This window comes from Triturus cristatus, chromosome 7 (assembly GCF_964204655.1).
Source record: "Triturus cristatus chromosome 7, aTriCri1.1, whole genome shotgun sequence".
Lineage (NCBI taxonomy): Eukaryota > Metazoa > Chordata > Amphibia > Caudata > Salamandridae > Triturus > Triturus cristatus.
In genome coordinates this window covers 639,495,931-639,516,919 of record NC_140590.1, presented here as the reverse complement: position 1 = coordinate 639,516,919, position 20,989 = coordinate 639,495,931, and the positions used below count along the sequence as shown (strand labels likewise).

At 42.5% G+C, this 20,989-nt stretch overlaps 1 protein-coding gene across 3 annotated transcripts in view; it reads right to left on the bottom strand.

Annotated features, from left to right (window-relative positions):
- HELZ (helicase with zinc finger) overlaps positions 1-20,989 on the bottom strand; it is a 2,003,166-nt gene that overhangs the window by 1,068,363 nt on the left and 913,814 nt on the right. For all 3 annotated transcript variants that reach the window (XM_085617266.1, XM_085617269.1, XM_085617268.1), the window contains exon 17: positions 20,559-20,737. In XM_085617266.1, coding sequence (XP_085473392.1) covers positions 20,559-20,737 — 179 coding nt within the window. The remainder of the gene's footprint in view (positions 1-20,558; positions 20,738-20,989) is intronic.

The window sequence follows — 20,989 nt, the reverse complement described above, 5'->3', positions numbered from 1 at the left end:
TGGTTCGATTAAAAACAAGGTCATATTTCGTAGAAAGCAGTATACCCAGGAAGTAGCTTCTATCGAAGCCAATCTTTTATTAGCGCAGGCAGAATTCGATCTTAGTAGTAGTAATAACAATTCTAGCCTTATCTCGGCCAGTAAAGAGAAATTGCTGGTGCTTAAAACACAATTGGCTTCGGTTTTAAGGCAACGCCTGCTTCGCAGATGGGAAGTTAGTAAACTGGCCCAATTTGAATTTGGTGAAGGGGCTGGCAAATTGCTCGCTTGGAAGTCCAGAACTGACCAGGTTCGCAATACAATTTATTCGATTAACTCTGGTTCTGGGTCCTTAACGTCGGATCCAGAAATTAGAACGGCATTTAAAGATTTCTTTCAGGAGATCTATCAAGAGGATAAGGTTATCTCCCCAGAGTATATTAAAGAGTGGCTAAATAATATATCCTTGCCCTCGCTCTCGTCAGATCAAAGAGCATTTTTAGATATGCCAGTTACGAAGGAAGAGGTGGTAGCCGTAATCTGCGGAAGTAAGAGTGGCAAGGCGGCAGGGCCAGATGGCCTACCAGTAGAAATATATAAGCAGCTGGTGGAAGAGATTTCTCCTTTTCTGGTTTTGCTGTTCAACCAAATACTACAGGAAGGGGCACTTCCTCCCAGCTCCTGGAATAACGCCTCTATCACTTTAATACTTAAGCCTGGCAAGCCCCCCTCAGAGTGCGGATCATATCGTCCAATTTCCATTCTTAATGCCGATTATAAAATCTTTGCCGCTCTCTTGGCTATGAGACTGGGTAAGGTTGCCCCTGACATTCTTCATCCTAACCAGAAGGGTTTTGTAAAGGGTCGCCAGCTATTTGAATTAACCTATGATCTGGTGGGAGCTATTGATATGGCTACTGCTAACTCTTTACCATTTGCAATCCTCACGTTGGACGCTACCAAGGCATTCGACAGAGTCAACTGGATGTACCTGTCGGGAGCCTTGGCCAAGTTCAACGTGGGTGAAGGTTTTTGCAGAGCCATACGACTCTTATATCAATGTCCATCGGCATCTGTTTTGGTTAATGGGGGCCTATCCGAGTCCTTTAAAATCACAAGAGGAACGCGGCAGGGCTGCCCTCTTTCTCCCTTGCTTTTCGATCTGTATATTGAGCCCTTCGCTCAGTTATTACGGGATAATGATACCATCAAGCCCTTTAAGTTCAAAGCATGGGAGAGGAAGGTGGCCCTGTATGCGGACGACGTTATGATCTTAACATCAGATATCAATACTGCCTTTCCCACTGCCATTAAGCTAGCCCTTGAATTTGGGAATGTTTCGGGGTACGAGGTGAATGCCTCAAAAACCGAAATTATGGTTTGGAATACTGATATGACTGGAGTCACCGTACCATTTAGCACAAGCTTGAGATATTTGGGGCTAAGAATTGTTAAAGACATCAATTTAATTGCGTCTACTAATCTATCTGTGGTTGCTAAGGAATGTCGGAAACTAATGGATGCTTGGGGACACCTCTCCCTGTCAGTTCTGGGACGTGCAAATCTGGTCAAAATGTCCATACTGCCAAAATTCACGTTTTTATTTAATACTATTCCACTATATTTCGATAAACTTTCTTTGTCCAAGTTACAGGCCAACATTAGTTCTTTCATTTGGAAAAAAAAGAATGTTAGGATTGCATGGAAAAAAATAAGGCGGCGTCGTGAGAAGGGGGGACTAGCAGGACCTGATCTACAGATTTACGCATGGGCTTTCCAGTTATCCCATGCCCGTATGCTTTTAAAAATGCCATCTGATCAGGGGATAGGGACAATGTTTTCCACTATGTTGGAGGTGGAAGGAATTGGGCAGTCCGGTTTTTTATTTAAGTTTGGTGATCCCAAGTACTTTAAGAAGGTTAAACTCAAGGTGTTACAGAGTTTTGCCAAAACTTGGTTTAACATCAGATCATCGATTAATTTGGGATACTATTCAGATAGAGCACCCATTTGGGATTTACCGGTGCCCCCGGCCTGGTCGAAGGATGTACTATCAGCCCCTTTGAAAGAGGCAGGCATATCAGTTTGGGGGCACCTGTTTACTGATGGGGTGTTGCTTCCTTGGGAATTCTTGAGCAATAAAATAGGTCCCAATTTTTCTAGATTTAAATTTCTTCAAATATCAAGCTGGGCACAGGCTCTTCATAGTCAAAATCCTCGTTGTAAGAATTTGCCTGTTGGGGGCAGTAGTCAACTGGTATCTCTTCTAATGGACAAACCACCTGTCTTAAAGGAGATCTCCCTGTGGTATAACTCAATACTTGAGGAACTTGACGGGGAATTTAATCTACCTGAACAACTCTGGGGCTCTGTGATATCTAGCTGCAATCTGCATGATCTTTGGATAAAATCCTGCACAGTTATGTGGGACGTAGTTAAGCCAGCTTGGCTTAGAAGAAATCACTTATTTACTATACATAGGGCATACTACTCCCCACAGAGGCTGTCTAAGTTTTCTGGAGCCGCTCAGGTGTCTTGTCCCCGATGTGGTCTTATATCCGCTTCTGACCCCCACATGTTTTTTGAATGCCCCCAATTGTCATCTTACTGGGACGCTATCGGCAAGAATCTTACATCTTCTCTGGGTTTTTCAGTTATTATAGATCTTAAGCTAGTAGTCTTTGGTATTCTGGACTCGGTTCAGACTCCAGTCAATAATCTTATCTTTTACTGTATGTTGGCAGCACGTAGGGAAATTTGCAAGCGTTGGAAAGAAGCTGATCCCCCTACTTTATCTGACTGGTGTTCATCAATTTTCCAAATCTCGAAACTTGATTTGGCCAGGTCTGGAAATCCTAGGAAAAGAGCTTTCTGGCTGTTGCTAGATTGGATTGTGTAAGAAGCGGGGGTTTTTTTTTTTTTTTTTTTTTTTTTTTTCTTCCCCCAGTCCTATGATTATCTTGCCATGACACGTTTTGCTGCTTTACGTAGCTCACACCTGCCCAAATGGTCAGTTCTGGCTGTATTGGCAGTTGCCGGCTTAACATCTTGGCTCCGGGCTGTATATGTATGTTTGGCAATTGCACAAGGGTTGGGCCCTCCTTGGTCAGCAGCCATCCCTTACCAGTTTTATCACTGAGTCTGCTTGCCTTCTATCTCACAAGCCCGTTTTGTCTTGTTTGTTCAGCTAGGTCTTTGCAGTCATGACATAGATGAGGACAAAAAAAGAAAAAGAAAAAAAAAAAAACAAAAAAAAAAAAAAAAAAAAAAAAAAAGTTAGTTGCAAAATGAATGAGGGGAGCTCAATCTGGATCTGCGCTGATCGTGTGAAAAAAAGGAACTAAGGTCAGCGCAATGAGGTGGTGCCTATATAGACAAACTTCACTTCTGGTGCGGACGACACCACCAAAACCATGCGGAGCTAAACGCCACTTACGTACAAGGGGATTGCTCATACAATTTCTGGATTCAATCTGACACTTGGGAGTATTCTACAATAAGGGAAACTGCGTCTAAAAGTCTTTATTGGAGACAAAGCACAACTTATACACTTACTAAAACCTAAACCCCTAACTGGCAAGAGCCAAAGTTTTTAGCCAACACTATACCCTCGGTGGGGAACATGGAGGAGCATATTTTAATATGGTCTGGAAACAAGATGTAGATAAAATTCCACAGCCTACACATTCATCCAAAGCTATCCCCAAACTCCTAAAAACCAAAATGTGAACAACAGGTACTATTGTATATCTGGAGATACCTCAAACCAGATGTGTGTGATTATTCCTTGTTTTTGCACCTGCACAAGTCATATGGCAGATTTGACAAGCTTTTCATCTCCAAAGACCTTCTAGGTAGAGTATGCGACACAGGAGTGAAGGGTGACACTATTTCAGAATATGGAGAAGTCACCCTACAATTTTTTGGGGGAGGGGTGCCATCCAAAGAGATGGATTTGGAAATATCAGCCGCACCTTACAATAGACCCGGTAAACAAAGAAGAACCCAAACTAAAAGGAATACTTAAAATACATGAATCATCAGATAATCCCTTCATAACAATTGGGATGCTGTTAAAGCAACATTCACGGGAAAGGCTTTCTCAATGACTGCAAGGCTACGTAAGGAAACATACCTATAAGAGCATAAGCTTGTACAAGAATTAGATAAATTTAAAAGGGAATACAAATCTAAATCGAACAAAGTTAGGGAGAGGAAAAGGACACGCCTACAAACTAAGTTGAGGATTCTAAATGAGGAAATATGAATTTTTATGGTCAATTGTGTCCCCTATCTAGACCCCAACGGCTCCATGTACATGCTACAAGTACATGTATGTTCCCTCCACTTCAAGCTATGAAGACGCAAATACAATTGTGTCCAACGTTAATATGTCCTCTTTCAGATCTGCCATGAATGGGTCAGATATTCCATTCCTAAGTATGCCTTGCCACCGTCTTTATATGGTATACTTTTTACGTTTTCCAGCTCTGACAAGGTAGGCCCTGAATTCTGCCATCGAGCTTTTTCTGCTTCTGCCTCTGAATGCTCCAGCCTGGACCTGCATCTGTATCCATGAACTTTGTCTTACTTCCTGCGCGGCTAACGGTGCTTAGCCCGGCCTGTTGCCTGCCAAAACTGTATTCATGCTTCAAGTTATCTGCTCCGCTCTTCAAGAAATGCATTCCTGTCTAGTAGCTTAGGTAAACATCCCTCCAGCTGCAGAGCAAAGGGCCCGGCCTTACTGTCTCCATGCAAGTAATTCATGACTTTCGTTACCATGGTAGGCCCATGCCCCCTCGCATCTCATGTAGACACTTAGACGCTTGTACACGCACTAGCAGTCAGTATAGAATAGGATCTGTCCGAGAAGACCTTTCCTTCCAGATAATATAGTTCCTTAAACACAAGATATTAGATATGATTTAGGACTAGGTTGTCCTGACACCCCAGACTTCTGTCTCTTCATGTAGGGCTAAATGTCAAGTTCCCTTCACCCTCTAGTTACACGTCAATCACACGTCATGCGGCTGCGCGCGCATCTCTGCCATGTATTTCTGCTGACTTTGCAGGATTCTCTTATGGATCCACCTACTTGTGTCATCATCATAATGACGTTTTTAGTATACGCCTCTATGCACGCCTATTATAACGCCTCTTTTATTACGTATGTGTATTCTTATCAGCTGTTACGCCTTCTGCATATGCCTTTACTGTAATGCACTTTAATATAAATATGCTAACATGTCAATAATGTATTGCTGATCCCTTCCTGAACCTTCGTGGTGACGGAACTCGATTGCCTGGTTCGAACCATCATTCCTTTGTAAGGAATAAATTCCCTATTATACCCTCGAATACCACGGATTCTGCCTCTTATTTTTACTGAGTTATTCGTATTGTATTTTACCGCATAAATTAAGTCTAGGTAATTAAAATTTACCACATAATTGGCGCCCGAACAGGGACACCTCTCACACCCCACGCGCCGGAGGTGCGTTGCAGACCCGGTCTCCTGCCACAGCCGGACGGAAAATTACGCGTACCCGCAGGATTTCCTGTATCTCCCTCAGGCCAACGGGGGCGACTGAGGCTGCGATCAACACCCAGACGAGGCGGTGAGGAGTGCAGAGAATCCCGACCAGAGCCTAGCTGAGAGAGCAAGATCCGAGGTATACGGAGGCCCACCAGATTCCGAAGTTCCGAAGTATCTAAGTCACGAGTCGAGTCCAGTCCAGTTTGGTCTAGTCCAGTCCAGACTTCCGAGGCCTTCCGTTCCGTGCTTCCCGGTGAGTACCGTTGCTGGGGACGCATCTAGACGTGCACATTAGTTTGTGCCGGTCAAGACGGGTCTGGGTACACAGACCTGGTCTGCACTGTTTAGCAGTGTATCTGTACTGTTTAGCAGTACATACAGTATATTTAGTATTATGCAGTTAACTAGTTTTATTCTAATTATTATTGTTCGTTCTGAAATGTTTTGATATGTTTTAAATGTCGTGGTATGAGTGATTGTTCGATCTTCATTATTGTGTTTATTGTAATTATTGTGTTCAAAGACCGAGTAAGAATTAAGTAGCAAGGTTCAAGATGCCGTTATTTTCAAAATTAAGACAGATAAAAACTAGAAAAGGGATACTCGAAGAAGCTGTTCCCATCCCACCTAGGGACACTCCAGGGTACTTTATGTACCATAAACATGGCCTAGATGCCGTATTGTATCTTGATTTATGGGTGGACTACACCAAGGATTTAGCAGAGAGTCAGAGATGGCCCGCTGCCGGAACATGGGATGCAGATTGCATCATGAGAGTAGAAGAAGTATTATGGAAAAAGAAAGCCAGACAGTCACAGAAAGATGCCATTGAACTATCAATCAATCAATCAATCAGTGACACTTATAAAGCGCGCTACATACCCGTAGGGTCTCAAGGCGCTGGGGGGGGGGAGCCGCTACTGCTCGAACAGCCAACTATGGCGTAAAGAATCGCATAGGCGCACAGAGAAAGCGCTCAGAAAGGAAGAGCAAAGCAGGGAAGATTCAGAAAGAGCCCGAGAAAACATATTAATTGACGAAGGTATCCGAGCAAAAACAGAACAAGTAGACAGACAACGAAGCACTCTTATGAATGGTATGTATCCTCTTCTGGCCGAGGGTTTGCCTAAAGCCACCATGGAGGTACCAAAGGATCTGCCACCTCCATTACTCCCGATTAAAGTACATCCCAAGACCGCAAAGGACATTTTCCTTTCTTCCTATTTAGATGATGTAGCCCCCGAATATGCTAATGGTGCGCAGCCACGCACACCATCCGTTAACGACGCTCAACCCCAAGAACAGCTGCACCCACCTCCGCAGCAACAAACCCCTACTCAAGTCCTAACCATTCCATCTGTTTCTACAGTCCTTCCTGCACCCACACTCTCTACCATACACCCAACAAATCCTTTTGGACTTGGCACCTCGGGAGGTGCGACAGGAGGTTTTTCCACGCCACCGCCAACAACTAGATTGACTTATAGGGATTTAGCATACCAACGCACACCCCAAAGAGCTAATGACAATATATTAAATGAGCCTCTTTCCGATTGTAGATATGATCCAGTGCCAGGAAAACACGACAGAATGTTGCTATCTTCAGTACGTTTGCGACGAGCTGCAAACTATTTAATGACGTTACCAGGAATGGTTGAACATCTAGACAAAATATATCGCTTTATCCAAACAGGGCAAGGTCCTGAAAGTATTGCCGAAGCCATGGAATACCGGAAAGTAGACATGCAAAAATTATTGTTACGCTTTTTTATAAACTGCTTGATCAGAAACAGAGATAGGCCTGAAGTAGATCCGGAGGAAATGCAACTACTTACCAGATGGGGTCAGAATATAACAGATGGGAAACATGATAAACAGAAGTATATAGAAGTCATGTGCCGAAAAATAAGAAAAGAAGTAGAACGAATACATGAAAGAAGAGTAGAGGCAGATAAAACTGAATCAGAGGAAGAGGAGGAGGAACAGTCACAAATGGGCACAGGACAATTAGAATTACCAGCTAGACAAAGGATAGCTTATGTAGGAAAAGGAAGATCCTTTAATAAAACAATACGTCCGATACGTCCAGAATGTAACAGAATTTTTCAAACAGTTATCTCAAATCCAAGGACCCCTGAACACTTATTCCAGGCTACCGATAAATTACTTCGAGAACGAAGGGGGTACCATGTGCTCGATTCTATGGATGAACAAGAATTAGCTAGGTCAGCAGTACAATGGGCTGACAGCTCTGAAAAATACAGTGATGATGCGCTAGCACACACGTTTCTGAATCTCGCCCCAGACGAACAGCGTTTAGCTAGTATATACATGATACAATATCTCCTTACATTATATAAAGGCCAACACTCCGATCCTGGTCCCCTACCTGATATATTGATAGAACTACTCACAAATAAATGGAGAGGTCTAGGTACCGATCTAATTAAAGTAATTCTAGAATACCGACATAGATATAGTGCCTTTTTGTGTCCAGAACATGATCCAGCTCCTTCCATGGAGAGAAAAACGTATTACATAGACAGACAGAATCCTTTACGCGAAGTACACCCAGTTAGAAATGATGATAATACGTTTAGACGCGTATTCGTGTACACGCCCATAACGAAAATAGAACTATTAGAAATGAAAAAATTAGTGCCCAGCCATGACAAAGACCCAGCAGGTTTCCACCGTGAACTAAAGGACATGTTACTCATGGGTGATTATACCTATCCAGACATTATGAAAATATTGAAAGTATTATTGCCTGCCGGTATTTATGAGAAACTCAAAGAAAAAGAGTGGGAAGTGGGAGACCAAAAGATTGATTGGACAGTATTAGAAAACGAAGAAAATGCCCGAACTGCAGGCGTAGGGCTTGGGGACAAAACTAAAGCATTACCAGGATTATTAGTGCAAGTATTGCCACGTTTATTAACTACGAAAAAGGAAGATTGGGGAGCAATATCAGCTTGTAAACAGAAACCCGAGGAAGACACTAGTGATTTTTATTCCCGATTTGAAAAATGTTTTGGTATTAATAGCGGCCTGAAAGCAAGTAGTGATTCATATCCACATCTTTTTGTAACAAAACTAGTCGAGAATTCCTTGCCACAGGTTAAAAACAGAGTATTGAAAGTTGAGAGCACTTGGCAAGCTAACACTCCTTCACAAATGTTACAAATGTTACAGTATCACCAGAATAGAATTAGAGAAGAACAAGAACACGAACAAAGACGTATGAAAGACACGAAAATGAAAATGCTCGTCGCTCAGTCAGTTCCAGCTGACAGTCATAAGAAGGGTGCGACACAGTCCAGTAATTCAGCGGTTCCCGTTAAAGGGACATGCAACTATTGTAAACAGCCAGGTCATTATATAAACGATTGTGCAGTTCTGAAACATAATATCTCTACGGGTAAAACGAAGGAGAGACCTCGTCCGCCTAGACAGGATCAGATCCAACAACAAGTACCTCAGAATGTACAGCCTATGCAAGCTGCACAACAGACCATAACGGTACCACAGCCACAGCCTATTGCCGCAACACAAAACGCGACACAACAGATGTACCAGTACGCACAAAATGACTATCCAGAGTATCAGCGATACACATGAAATAGCCTAGAGAGGGAAGTTGGCTTACCCCTTATTGAGGTTCCTGTAGATCAAGAGGGTCCTTATGTACAGAGTCAAGTATTAGGGAAAGACAGAAAGTTTCTACTTGATACAGGGGCAAGCAGAACAACTATAAGTCACGACGAAGTCCCAGGGGCACCCCTCTCAGGCTCACAAAATATTTCCCTTGGTTTCTCAGGAAAACCTACTATTAACGAAGTATCGCAACCACTTGCATTTACAGTTGGTCCATTGACACGGACTACAGATCTATTGCTTACAAAATCATGCCCAGAAAACTTGTTAGGTATAAAAACGTTGAAAGCTCTAGGAGCTATAATATGTTGTTCTCCGGACGGAGTACGACTATTTTTACGTGACTTTAAAGGTCACTACGTGACAAGAGACATGGATCACCGGTTACGGAATCTACCTGCACATTTATGGGCACAAGGCCCCACTGATGTAGGTTGTATGCATATTACACCATATCGAGTCACACTCAAAGCAGGAGTGGTATTACCACGAATGCGACAATACAAGTTACCGCCAGACGCTGTAGTGGCTTTACTGCAAATCATTGACGAGCTCATTGCACAAGGAGTGGTTGTAGAAACCGACTCCAATGTATGTAATTCTCCGATCATTCCGATTCTTAAACGAACTGATCCAAAAGCACCCCCAGTATATCGATTAGTTATTGATCTACGCGAATTAAATAAATGCATTGTACCACAATATCCCGTGGTCCCAGATATCTCTTCATTACTGACAGCTATTGATTCAGAGGCAACGTTCTTTACTGTAATTGACCTCAAGAACGCCTTCTTCAGCGTCCCAATCGATCCGGAAAGCCAATATTTGTTCGGATTCAGTTTAAATGGATGAAGTTTTAAATTCGCACGCGCACCTCAAGGATTTACATAAAGTCCTAGCATCTACAGCCAAGCACTGAAAAGACAACTTGACAGTATCCACATGCCAGTCAACACTGCACTGCTTCAGTATGTCGATGATCTGCTGATCACCGCCCGAAGCGAACCCGAATGTGAAGAAGCATCACTGACGGTTTTACATTTTCTGGCCGACAAGGGGCACAAGGTGTCCCCTTCGAAGCTGCAATTTTGTGCCCAGCAAGTTGTGTACCTAGGGCACTTGCTGTCCAAATGGGGGAGACAGCTCACACCTGACCGCATCCAGTTAATTGTAAACATGCCACCACCCAAGACCCAAAAGGAGGTACGGGCCTTCATAGGCCTCACTTCGTACTGTAGGCAGTGGATCCCCCAATATGCATTTTTTGCAAAACCACTCATTCAGTTGACAACACAGGAGGCAGCGACATCGACAGACCTCCCTTGGACTCCAGAACATACACAAGCATTTGAAGACTTAAAGAAAGCTTTATGCCAAGCACCTGTTTTAGCGACACCATGTTACAGTAAGCCTTTTACACTCTTTGTTACAGAACGTGAAGGTACTGCCTTGTCAGTACTCACTCAGGAACAAGCAGGATCACACAAGCCGTGTGCTTACTTTTCTAGCACATTAGATCCCGTAGCTCAAGCTCTTCCTGCGTGCCTGAAATCAGTTGCAGCAACAGCTCTAGCGATCAGACAAAGCGATTCCATAGTATTAGGACATCAATTGACAGTACAAGTACCACACGCAGTAGAGGTTCTCTTGAATCGGACACAAACACAACACTTGACTATAGCACGACTGACAGGTTACGAACTCACATTGTTTCAGCCACACATAGAAATCAGACGTTGTAGTACATTAAATCCTGCCACACTTTTGCCATTAAGTGGAACAGACCCACTGGCGCATGATTGTATTGAAGTCATCCCTATTACGACGAAACCCAGACAAGACTTGACAGACATTCCATTACCAGACCCAGACCTGACACTTTATGTAGATGGTTCATGTATGAGAACAAGTACAGGAAAGTTAGTGGCCGCTTATGCAGTCATTAAAACAAATTGTATTGACACATTATCAGCTCAAGCAGCAGAACTTACTGCTCTGACACAAGCCTGTATTCAAGCCAAGAATAGAAAAGTTAACATATACACAGATTCACGTTATGCATTCGGAGTTGTACACGACTTCGGAGTTCTTTGGCGAGAGAGAGGTTATTTGACTTCTCACGGTGCCAACATTCAACACGGTCCCCTCATTCAAGCTCTGTTAGATGCAATACATCTACCTATTTCAATATCTATCATGAAGTGTAAAGCTCATACAAAAGTCACCGATATTATTTCCCAGGGTAACGACCTAGCAGACCGAACAGCTAAGCAAACAGCACAGAATCGGACTCATGCGACTGACTTGACAAAGACAATAGTTCCGACGCCGACACACTGCATGACAGTTAAGGATCCCGCCCTTGATGTAATTGACATACAGACACATGCTACGCCAGAAGAAATAAAGAAATGGACTGAATTAGGAGGGATCCAAACAGATCAGGGATGGATGACGAAGGGAAAATCTATATGGTTTCTCCCCGACTCAATGGTTCAAGTTATCATTAACACAATACATAGTCCAGCACATCTAGGAGAAAAAGCTATGATAGACAGTATTCAACACATTTGGTTCAACAAACACTTACGAGCTGCAGCCAAACAGAAAGTCCGAACTTGTATGATATGTTGTCAGTTCAATCCAGGTAAAGGCGTACCTGTAGAGCAGGGTGGATTTCAACCTCCCGATCACCCTTTAGAAGTCCTCCAGATGGATTATATCCAGATGGAACGATGTCGAGGATTCAAATACGTCCTCGTAGTTGTATGCACTCTTTCCCGTTGGACAGAGGCATATCCCGTCTCAGATTACACTGCCCCGACTACTGCCAAACAATTAGTTCGTGAATTCTTCCCACGGTATGGTTTGCCCCGTATCGTGTATTCAGATAATGGCCAGCCGTTCTCATCCGAGCTAATGAAACACATTTCACTCTTGTTAGGCTATCAATGGAAATTCCACTGTGTCCGACATCCCGAGGCAGCAGGTCTCGTGGAACGTCATAATCAGACCCTGAAAATACGACTTTCTAAAATATGTAGAGAGAAAGGCGTCGACTGGATAGTAGCCTTACCAGTTGCACTATTTTACATGAGAATGGTAGCACATTCTCGCACAGGGCTATCCCCGTAAGAGGTGGTCTTCGGTAGGCCACCAAATATGTGGGGGACGCCTATACCTCGTAAAATAACTGATGTTGATTGTAATATGCTGACAGATTACCTTGCTTCCTTGATGTCTGCACTACAATCTTGCCGTTCACAGGTAGCTGCAGCCTTTCCCGACAACACCGAGGTAAAGCCCCATGAAGTGGTTCCTGGAGATCTAGTTCTCGTCAGAAACTTCGACAGGAGGAGCCCACTGGAGCCTCGTTGGCAACAACCAAAGCTGGTTCTTCTAACGACGAGGACAGCAGTGAAGGTCGAGGGTCGCAAGGGTTGGTTACACTCGAGTCATATTAAGAAATTTCATGGACTACCGTCTGATCTGAACTCTCAACCCTGCCCCCTTCCAGAGACTGATTCAAAACTCCCCCTGGTTGAAAGGACCGAAACACAGGAATACAAACTGAAACTAAGGTCTAGCAAGTCAGACAATTCGATTGTTTAAGTCCTCTCCAAGGTGAATCGGTTGAATTAAGTCTTTGACATGTATCCTCTAGACCGAATTAGAGAGAGAAATAGACAGAAACAGCTCAAGAAACATGCGTACTGTAAATCACTTCATAGTCACTGTATAGTGACATTGTTGATTATGTATTTTCTATGTCTTTTTATTATTGCTGCAAGTATACTGTTACACATGTACTATCCTATTTTCAAGCGTGCTTACAATGTTACTGCCGAACATTCTTTTAGTGAACTACCTCCACATGAGTTGTCCTATAGATTTGCGCTGCGCAACAACACATTTATTAGTATGTTACATCATTCCCATCAGACCAGCAATGCTACCAATTGTTGGATATGTGGCCGACTCCCTCCCTATCAGAAATACAAAGGAGTTCTACCTCTCTTTCCGTACCCATTTACACACAATGGTTCCTGTGGAGCATGGTTTAGTTTGATTAACTCTTTAGATTCAAACACTGTAGTTTACCAGAGCAACTGGGTATGGGGAAACCTGAACTTAGTTTTGCTTAAAGCCTGTTATCCTAACAAGGAGGGACTTCCCAAAAGAACAGGAACTGATCTAGAAAATGAAGTATATGGATTAGGTAATTTTACACTTAACTTCATGATTCTGAATGTTGAATCTGAAGCTACACTAGTCTTGCCTGCTATGTCCGTATTACCAGTCAAAGGTGAATTCTGTGTAAGAAAGAATGGTTCAGTACACCTGGGTCATAGTAAATGTACTACTGTGATCGAATTCAGTGATAAAGGCAAGTCTACATTTAGAGCTTCCCGTCATTCCTACTTCATATGTGGTCATACCGCATATATACGCCTACCTCTAGATTGGGATGGTACCTGTTACATTGCATTCCTTCTGCCACCTGTTTTCCTAGCCCCTCCCGATTATCATAGAAATACCAATCTAGTACACCATAGACCCCAGAGAGATATCCCGATTGTTGACTACACCGAAACAGCATGGGAACAATATACAGACTTCAATAAAGGTCTCTTTCCTTACATAGGTGTTGTCTCAAATAGTAAACTGATACGTAGATTAACCAGAACCCTTGAAGCAGTAGTGAATGAAACTACCTCTGCCCTAGGCAACTTAACAGAGGAGCAGTCTGCGATGCGGATTGTTGTTCTCCAAAATCGTCTTGTCCTTGACGTCATCCTAGCCGATAGGGGCGGAGCCTGTAGGGTCATCGGATCAAGTTGCTGTGTTTTCATCCCAGAACACGCGCCATCCGTATATAAAGCCATAACTCGTCTTCATAAGATTGCAAGCCAGATACATCAGAATCCAGGCACCTGGACATGGTCCGGTTGGTTCTGGAGCATATTGTCAGCCTGGGGATGGAAAGTCCTATCCTTCCTAGGTATTGGCCTTCTCATAGTATTTAGTTGTTGCCTGTGTCTACAATGTGGACCAGCGATTTGCGGCCTGTGTGCCACATCGTGTATTCCACGTTCAAGTTTTCATTCAAGATCCCGGAAGAAGAAAGAAGAGCAAATGATGTTACATGAACAGATTGATGGATTCCTGAAGATCGATATTTCATGAGGGTCCGTAGGGGACAAGGAGGGAATGAGGAAATATGAATTTTTATGGTCAATTGTGTCCCCTATCTAGACCCCAACGGCTCCATGTACATGCTACAAGTACATGTATGTTCCCTCCACTTCAAGCTATGAAGACGCAAATACAATTGTGTCCAACGTTAATATGTCCTCTTTCAGATCTGCCATGAATGGGTCAGATATTCCATTCCTAAGTATGCTTTGCCACCGTCTTTATATGGTATACTTTTCACGTTTTCCAGCTCTGACAAGGTAGGCCCTGAATTCTGCCATCGAGCTTTTTCTGCTTCTGCCTCTGAATGCTCCAGCCTGGACCTGCATCTGTATCCATGAACTTTGTCTTACTTCCTGCGCGGCTAACGGTGCTTAGCCCGGCCTGTTGCCTGCCAAAACTGTATTCAGCCTTCAAGTTATCTGCTCCGCTCTTCAAGAAATGCATTCCTGTCTAGTAGCTTAGGTAAACATCCCTCCAGCTGCAGAGCAAAGGGCCCGGCCTTACTGTCTTCATGCAAGTAATTCATGACTTTCGTTACCATGGTAGGCCCATGCCCCCTCGCATCTCATGTAGACACTTAGACGCTTGTACACGCACTAGCAGTCAGTATAGAATAGGATCTGTCCGAGAAGACCTTTCCTTCCAGATAATATAGTTCCTTAAACACAAGATATTAGATATGATTTAGGACTAGGTTGTCCTGACACCCCAGACTTCTGTCTCTTCATGTAGGGCTAAATGTCAAGTTCCCTTCACCCTCTAGTTACACGTCAATCACACGTCATGCGGCTGCGCGCGCATCTCTGCCATGTATTTCTGCTGACTTTGCAGGATTCTCTTATGGATCCACCTACTTGTGTCATCATCATAATGACGTTTTTAGTATACGCCTCTATGCACGCCTATTATAACGCCTCTTTTATTACATATGTGTATTCTTATCAGCTGTTACGCCTTCTGCATATGCCTTTACTGTAATGCACTTTAATATAAATATGCTAACATGTCAATAATGTATTGCTGATCCCTTCCTGAACCTTCGTGGTGACGGAACTCGATTGCCTGGTTCGAACCATCATTCCTTTGTAAGGAATAAATTCCCTATTATACCCTCGAATACCACGGATTCTGCCTCTTATTTTTACTGAGTTATTCGTATTGTATTTTACCGCATAAATTAAGTCTAGGTAATTAAAATTTACCACATAAGGACTAAAAAAGTAGAAAGAAAATGATGAAGGCTGAAGCAAAGGTTCAATGAGATCGGCAATAAAGCTGACACTCTTAGCTAGTGAACTGAGTGTCCGAAGAATGAAAGAACACATAGCAAAATTGAAGCCTACCGATGGGACCAAGATAACAGCTGAGACAGGGAAGAAAGATCTGTTTCTGACTTTTGATAGTTCCATATACTCATTGGGATAAGAGATGAAAGAAGATATTTCGGTTTTTTTTGTGTATTCCATCTACTAATTGGTCTCGTACTAAATACCAGTTTCAAAGCAGGAAATCTTGCCAGTTATCAAGACAATGGAGCCCGACACAGAATCAGGCCTGGATGGCATCCCAATTGCTTCATTAGGTATTTTGCACACATGCTCACAGGCAACCCCTAACTTAACTGTGTTAAGGAGGAAACTGGCACAGCGCCCATCATGATGGAAGCAAGGTTATTATTTTAACTCTCAAATCAGGTAACCCAGCAGAAGAATCTAAAACATACAGGCAGAGAGCCCTTCTTAATATTGATATCAAAATATTCACTACAATTCTGGCTGAAAGATTGAACAAGGTTCTCCCGATTCTGGTAGAGCCAGACCAATTGGGCCTCATAAGATAAAGGCAGGGGACTGATGTCAGAAAAGTGGCTTACTGTTGGAAAAATGTAAATGGATGAGATCCCAGCTCTCCTGATATCTCTAGATGTGGTAAATGCATTTGAAAGGGTTAGCTCAGGCTTCTCCAAGTACTGGACAGAGTTGGTTTAGGCCCGGTCACCAAAATCTGAATAAACAAAGTATACACACACATGGAGAAGAGAATTAAAGTAAATAGTATGAGCGAAGAAATTTCAATAGGGTAGAGGTAGGAAACAGTGCTGCCAATCCTATTTGTCCCCACCATAAAACCACTAGCAGCTTTTTTAAGGGCCCACACAAAAATCAAAGGGGTATGATATTGAGCAGAGGCCTTTTCACTGATGACATACTTGCTCCTCACAATAGAACTTGAGGCTTCACTGCCGGATATCTTGAAATGCCTGGAAGAGTTCAAGAGTAACCATAGCTTCAAAAGTATTAAAGACAAATCAGGGATACTAAATATATCAATACTGAAAGACGGAGCGATACCTTTGAGAACCTGTGCCCACTGAAATGGGTTAACTTCTTCATCACATACCTGGGGGGGGGGGATGGGAGGTGGGAGTACACCACAAGATACATAGAAACATGGACTACAGCAAACTGGCTCCGGGATAAAGAGCAGATAATATTGAATACACACAGGTATAAGGGCCAATACATCTGTTCGATGGGGAGAATTATTGTGGTGAAAATTAATATCCTCCTCGATGATCTTCATATTTCAAGTTTCGCCCACACTCATTAACTTGCAGACTTGAAAGTTCTGCAAAACCAGGAGATTAGGTTTATATAGTGAAGAAAATTAGCAAGACTGCATAAGAAACTACTGATGGCCCCATTAAACAAAGATGGCTTGACATGTCCAAATATCATTCAGTATTACAATGCTACACAGATACATATACAGGTGTTGTTGGTCTTCGAAAGAATCAAAGAAAAGTTGGCTCTTTATAAACACAGCAGTAGCAGGCTGCTCCTTTTGAGATGTTCCGTGGTTAACAAGAGATACGAGTCCTGAATCCCTCTCCTTTTCAAAGGTTACCAAGATATTCTTAATGATTTGGGACCAAAAGGAAATAAAACACTGTTTTACCACATCCTAGTCCGTGTAAACTCCCATCCACTCTAATACTGCTCTCTCATCGGGATGGATGCAGCGAGAATCGAAAAGTGTCAGAGACAGGTGCCTTCTGGTAAGGGGCTTGTACAAAAAGGGACAAAGTAAGTCCTTCACGGACTACACAAAAAGCTTTCCACATGTACAAGACAGACAGAATGCAATACAGCCAGATCAGACGCAGCATGTGATGGATGGCATCCAACTCAACAGATGATGTTACCAAAGACAATGGCAAACAGTTGAAAGGGAATTTAGTGAGATAGAACTGAACCACAATTGGTGCAATCAACTTATAAGTTCCAGAAGCATTATCACAAGACAGAAAATAAATTAATCATGAGATGGACTCCGACTCTCAGCAGAGTGAAACAAATGTATGCAAGAATAAAAGAGGTCTGATGGTGAGGCGATATACTGTGAAACTGAGAAAATCAAGCCCTTCTGGAATAAAATACTCCATCCCTTTGATGCAATCACGGGGAGACCATATCCAGAAATACATCCACAGTGCTGTTGAACGTTCAGGGGCGCAGAAGGTTGGGTATAGTATTCTAGCGAGCTACTGTGAAGTCATTTGCTTGGAACAGTCAAGGTCCTATCGCACTCTAATGAAGAGAAAGGAACCCTCTAGGATGCAGAACCTAAGGCATACAATTGCTGCAGAAAGATTAACATACAGCCTTTTGAACTCTGACAAGAAATTCAATACAATGTGATTCACAAAACCTGTGGCAACTCAAGTTTGAAAAAGTAACCTGCACAAATCCGAGAGGCTAGTGCAGACCCAGTGTTCCAAACAAAAAAAAGGTAACTGTGTAAGAACTTGTTTCTGAAGTTCAAAACTAAGCTGCTCCCCACAATCTGTTTAACCGACTTTTAAATCCAGCTTACTCTCCTCACCATAAGTATGTCTTCAAAGGAAATGCATTGTAGAGTGAGAACATAGCCAATGCATAGTCTTATTCTTTAGTTGAGCAAAGCTTTCAGACTGAGTACTAATTAAACCTGGAACATTTTTCATAACAATAACATACAGAGCAGATTGTGGGGGAAGCAGCATTGTAGGAAGAACCTATGTAGAGGAATGGGTCAAAACAGGGGCTCTAGGAACATTCATGTAGATTTTGGGGGAAATGAATACTACTGATTATGAGCTTTGAAGTAAAGACAGTGTCACCAAGGGGGTTTGATAATGGAACCTTAATGTCCAAGCCAATACTATACAAATGCTGCGGGTTCACAGAGGCCATGAGTAGTCGCCACATTAGACAGCGGTATCAAGACCACCGCATTCAGACCAGAAAAAGTAGGAAGAGCATGACGTGCTTGAATTAACGCCAACCGCTCTGGGAAAAACAAGAAAAAAATATAGATTTTCAAATCATTCAACAGGCCAAAGAAGCTTTAGTTGCAGTTATAAAACATATTGCTTTGAACGGCAGGATTGGGGGGTTTGGAATCAGCGTCACTCGTCTGAGGAATCTACTGAGCCCAAAGGGGTTACTATCCCATCCGTACCAGTAGCGGTAGAAAAAACATCCACTCTTACCAGCAAGGTTCTGTTTGTACAATGAGAAGAGTCTACACACAAATCCCCCTGAGGGGCCGCATGTGTAACAGCAGTAATACGCTGTTCGAAGTCAGCTATTTCTTCCTAAGTTCCCCCCATAGCAAGGTAAACGTCAAGAAATGTACCAATTTATCTAAGGTTGAGGCAAATTTGTGTTCAGTGGGTGTCGTGAACTAGTACCTTTTTTTCTTGGCCATTGTGGACTATCAAAAGAGAAGGAGAGCCTTCAGTGAATTCGCCCGTGACCCAGACTTTATCCCACACAAAGGGATAAAGGGGAGACTCATTTGGCACCAAACCCACACCTTGGGCACCTCCTTCTCCTGCTGTGCCTCAGGAACTTCTGGGAGATGTAATCCCCTACAAGGCTACAAAGTTCAAGGGTCTACCAGTGCCTAAGTAGCCACAAACCAGTATTACTGTCAACTCCAGCAGTGCTTGTTCAAGCATGCAGATCACGTAAACAGCACCAAGCACATAACAAATGCATGCATGGCAGCAGCTCACAATTCATGATGATGTCGCGCTCTAACCCCCTTCGTTACAACCCACAACATTGTACGGCAGTCACAGGTAACAAACTAAATTCCTATAATTGTTACATAGCACGTTCTTTCGATGGAGGCTACATGTGTTTTCCTTAGGTGGGTGTCGCATTGCTTTTCCATACCTTAAGATTTTCTGGAGTCGCTCTAACAATACAGAATGTGTTGAGTTTAAATGGTGACCGTAAACTAAGTTTATAGTCTACGCACAATTGTCAGTGCTACAACACCTCACGAGATCCAACATCTATGACAAACACTGCCCTTATTAAGGGTGTATTACTTTTCCTGAGCACCCCAGATCACCATACAAGGCAGACACGCAATACTTACAAAACGTTTACTGCGCAGAAAAACTACAAAAGTTTGTATGCATTATTATTCCGGTTTTATGGAGAAGCGGACTATAAGTTTTAGGGGTTTTCAGTGTCCATTTCGGTTTCTTCATTATCTAATAGGGTCATACATAGGGATCTCATAAGAAATCGTAACAGCAAAATATCATATAGCATACTTATTAAACAGTTATCACATTATATGCCCACAGAAACAGGCTATAACAGACACACACTTAAGCTAATTCTTCTCATAAAAGCCCGTTAAAAGTGGTTGGCTTTATTTCACAACATTATACAGTATTCAAACATTATCTGGACAAATCAATTACAATCTTTGAAACCAAAGAGTTTATTTATGGTTTTCCCAAATCACTTGATAACATATCCAATTGCAGCATGATAATGGGAACAATAGTTAAATAATCTGCTTCTACAACCCACCTCCCTCAGCATCCACAAATGCCAAAGATTGAAAGGAACTAAAATAACTTGACTGTTAATCTGAGCAACATGAGTCACATACTAAACAGCTATGAGCGCGAAGAGAAAATAAGGAAACACCTGAAATGGATACAATTCACCACAATAACCAGAAAAATAAAACAGGAATATAAAAGAAATACCAACTATTAGACGTAAAAGACATCAATTTGAAATGCTAAGCCTTCAAAACAGTCCCAATCAATAAAGATGCATGTATAGCTTTTCTTTGAAGCTACTGTTTTTTTTCTTTTTGAGAGTTCACTCACCAGGTTCCAGATCCAGTTGACAAAGATATTGTGAAGTGTTCAAAGTAACAACCACTACTCTGTGCCGTAAAAGGTCTTCTTTCTGTGGCATCTGAAACGTGGAATATGTGCTTGAAATCAGACAGTACTGATGCACGACTGGGTGTACAGTCTTCACCCATCGATTTCTGAAATATACCCTGCAAGACAATACATTAAACATGCTTAACTACAAAATAATAGCTTCAATAAAACTAGAAGCCATAATGTTGTGTAATAGCATTGTTTCAGTTTTTGATTTTTATTTCAAATCCAAATAACCTCAGTTTTCATCAACGTTCATAATATGGAGAACTTAAAATAAGTGAAAGGTATGGAAGTGTCAAGGTGTGCCAATCTTCATCCTCAAAGATGGTAGGGAACATTACAGATTCATTTATCCCACCCTGCTT